This window comes from Macaca thibetana, chromosome X, assembly GCF_024542745.1.
Source record: "Macaca thibetana thibetana isolate TM-01 chromosome X, ASM2454274v1, whole genome shotgun sequence".
Lineage (NCBI taxonomy): Eukaryota > Metazoa > Chordata > Mammalia > Primates > Cercopithecidae > Macaca > Macaca thibetana.
Window position 1 is genome coordinate 15,983,053 of NC_065598.1, and position 3,673 is coordinate 15,986,725.

The 3,673-nt window shown below is 41.4% G+C and overlaps 1 protein-coding gene across 1 annotated transcript; it reads left to right on the plus strand.

Moving 5' to 3' along the window:
- Positions 1-2,378: 2,378 nt before the first annotated feature.
- Positions 2,379-3,286, plus strand: LOC126946914 (40S ribosomal protein S2-like). The gene has a single exon (XM_050777666.1). The coding sequence runs from the start codon at positions 2,404-2,406 to the stop codon at positions 3,247-3,249; it is 846 nt and encodes a 281-aa protein (XP_050633623.1). The 5' UTR covers positions 2,379-2,403; the 3' UTR covers positions 3,250-3,286.
- The last annotated feature ends 387 nt before the right edge of the window (positions 3,287-3,673 follow it).

Consider the following 3,673-nt stretch of genomic DNA (forward strand, 5'->3'; position numbering starts at 1 on the left):
AATGTTGAACCACATTAAGAAGAAATCTAAATTCTGCTACCCAATTAATTTTCTTCCAACCTCAGTTCATAAGATAAATTGGAACCCAGTTGGAATAAGTTTGTCACTGATTTGTCACCAGGACCAACTACATAATTTGCAGGGCCTAGTACAAATGAAAATGAGGGGGCCCTTGTTCAAACAGTAAGAATTTTAAGACAATGAGAACAGAGCACTAAACCCAACTTGAGGCCTTTCTAAGCACAAGGCCTTATGCAACAGCACAGGCTGCACACCCGTGAAGCCAACCCTGCTCCCTACCATTAAACTCCACTGTGACCTTGGAAATGACTTGGGACCTCAAGGTTGAAAACCAGCCCTGTGTACCTTCTGAGTTAAGAAATCAGAATTTAAACATGTTTCAGAAGGGCTTTGGTTCATAGTCAAATGACCTGGAGAAGCCAGTGTATCAATTACAGGTTTCTTCTGGGAACCCATCTATAGTAGTTCATCCGGGTAGGGATGAATTTTTTTCTGGCACCAAGAATTCTGGATTGTCTCTGTGATTATCTGAACGGCATAAAATTTAAACTGACGATGTGAATTGGACTCACATGAATAGCCTGCTTCTAGAAAACAAGAGTGCCTCTTCTTTTAACTTTCAGATGATGAGCTTACAGAGTTACCCAGGATCCGCAGTGATAATGAATCAGCCAGGAGAGTGTATCAATCACTTAGGTTTCCTTAGCTGTAAGCAACAGAAACCAACTCTGGTTGACTTGAACATGAGGCAAATTATTGGATGACTCTTGCTACAAATAAACTGTCTTCCTTTGCCTCAAATAATTTTTCACCCCTGAATAGCTGAGCAACCACAAGTAACAATCTGAACCCTTCTATGCCTCAATTTTTTATTGGTTAATGGAATATGAATTTAACTTATAGGGTGTTTCTAAGTGTTGTATACACTAAAGGCAAGTATCTTGAATAATGACTGATAAATGGCACTCAAAAAATGTTAGTATTTACCCCTTTATAATCAGTTATACATTCTTCCTTGTGTCACAGCTATTTGTGTACAAATATAATGAAATGAAGGGATACTAGACTTTGGAACCATCTGGGTCCTACTTATAGCTTTTCCACTTACTAGCTGTGTGGTCTTGTTCTGTTTACCACTATACTTCCACCACCCAGTATAGTACATATCACTTACAGCAAGAGCTTAAGGAACAGTCACTCAATGAGTGAAAAATCGAACTTTTCTGAGCCTCGGTTCTTCCAGTATGAATTAGACAATAACTGGCTCACTATACCAAGATATTTCAAACTGAAAAAATATAAACATTGCCTGACACAGCCCTTAACTGCATATTTGCTGCTCTATTAATGTTAGTTTCTTTCCTTTCTCAAAAACTGGTATTTCTGGCTCATGCCTATAATCTCAGCACTTTGGGAAGCCAAGGCAGGAGGATCGCTTGACCCTAGGAGTTCAAGGTTATGGTGAGCTATTATCATGCCACTGCACTCCAGCCTAGGCAATGCAGCAAGACTCTGTCTCAAAAAAAAAAAAAAAAAAAACTGATATTTTCAGTGAATAAAAAAATAGCCTTGGAGTGTGGTCCATTTCATATACTCAGATTAAATCAACGAGTAGTTGTATTCAATTAGATTTGAACGCTTGTTTTAAAAATGTAAATATATGGGCCACAAAGGAATCCATTTCAATTTGAACTGAAGATAATTGAAATACATATTTCCATAAGGAAGAGGCCAGACAAAATATAAATCATTTCTTTTTTCACCCTTCATTATCTCAAAAGGTGTCAAATTGTTGATGTACACTCAGAAAGTGATTTTGATGGACTTTGAAGAAACAGGAACAAAAGGACACTTAAAATAAAGCACATGCCTGTTATTATTTTAGCTCTAAAACTAGAGTGGATGAAATTGACAACTGCCTATTTCTTCAAATTATTGAGGATTGGTCACTCTGAAAACAAATTTATATGTTTGGAATTTAAGATATGCTTGGAAAATAATATCACTGTAATAAACTGAAATTCAGTGTGGGCTCCTTTCCCTACAGGACTCAACTGGAGCAAGCAATTTTCTACCAATCTGTGTTGTTATACAAACACAGGCAAAAAAGAATAGCTTGGGAACTTGGTTTTTTCCACAATAAAAAATAAAAGCTGCTCTTTTCATTTAAAAATCTTTCAATTACCTTTTACTTCATTCCCTTCTGTCTTGCAGATGGTTTCTTTTCTTTTCTTGATTGTTTTCTATTTCACTGATAAAAGAGAAAACCAACCGCATAATTCTTGTGTCAGACGTATACCCTATTGATGACACAGCTATCTTAATTTTTCAGTTATGGACCTTAAAGAGTGTAACTGTGCTTCTTTTCCGAGAGAACACCAAATGGCGGATGACGCCGGTGCAGCGGGGGGGCCCGGAGGCCCTGGTGGCCCTGGGATGGGGAACCGCGGTGGCTTCCGCGGAGGTTTCGGCAGTGGCATCCGGGGCCGCGGAGTTCGCGGAGGCAAGGCCGAGGATAAGGAGTGGATGCCCGTCACCAAGCTGGGCCGCTTGGTCAAGGACATGAAGATCAAGTCCCTGGAGGAGATCTACCTCTTCTCTTTGCCCATTAAGGAATCTGAGATCATTGACTTTTTCTTGGGGGCTTCTCTCAAAGACGAGGTTTTGAAGATTATGCCGGTGCAGAAGCAGACCCGTGCTGGCCAGCGCACCAGGTTTAAGGCGTTTGTTGCTATCGGGGACTACAATGGCCACGTCGGCCTGGGTGTTAAGTGCTCCAAGGAGGTGGCCACCGCCATCCGTGGGGCCATCATCCTGGCCAAACTCTCCATTGTCCCGGTGCGCAGAGGCTACTGGGGGAACAAGATCAGCAAGCCCCACACTGTCCCTTGCAAGGTGACAGGCCGCTGCGGCTCTGTGCTCGTGCGCCTCATCCCTGCACCCAGGGGCACTGGCATCGTCTCAGCGCCTGTGCCCAAGAAGCTGCTCATGATGGCTGGTATTGATGACTGCTACACCTCAGCCCGGGGCTGCACTGCCACCCTAGGCAACTTCGCCAAGGCCACCTTCGATGCCATCTCTAAGACCTACAGCTACCTGACCCCTGACCTCTGGAAGGAGACTGTGTTTACCAAGTCTCCCTATCAGGAATTCACTGACCACCTTGTCAAGACCCACACCAGAGTCTCTGTGCAGCGGACCCAGGCTCCAGCTGTGGCTACAACATAGGGTTTTTATACAAGAAAAATAAAGTGAATTAAGCCTGTTACTAAAAAAAAAAAAAAAAAAAGAGTGTAACTGTATTGTTTGCAACTGAAAGGATAAATGCTTGAGCGGATGGATATCCCATTCTCCATAGGTGCTTATTTCACATTGCATGCCTGTATCAAAATATTTTATGTACCCCATCAATATATATATACCTACTAACCTACTATGTACACATAAAAATTAAAAACTGAAAATAAACATTTTGTTTTAGTTTCAGTTATGGGGTTCAGCTACATGATATAAAAGTTCTGTAATTTTTGTCCTCTCTAAAGTATACTCGCAAAAATTGAGCTATAGTAAAACATCTGTGTATGTATGTTTGTGTATTTGTGAATGGGGATGTGTGTGTGTGTGTGTGTGTCTGTACAAAGCACAGGAGAAG

What these genes read in the sequence shown, in the direction of transcription:
- LOC126946914 (XM_050777666.1), top strand. Translation starts at nt 2,404, where the DNA reads ATGGCGGATGACGCCGGTGCAGCGGGGGGGCCCGGAGGCCCTGGTGGC.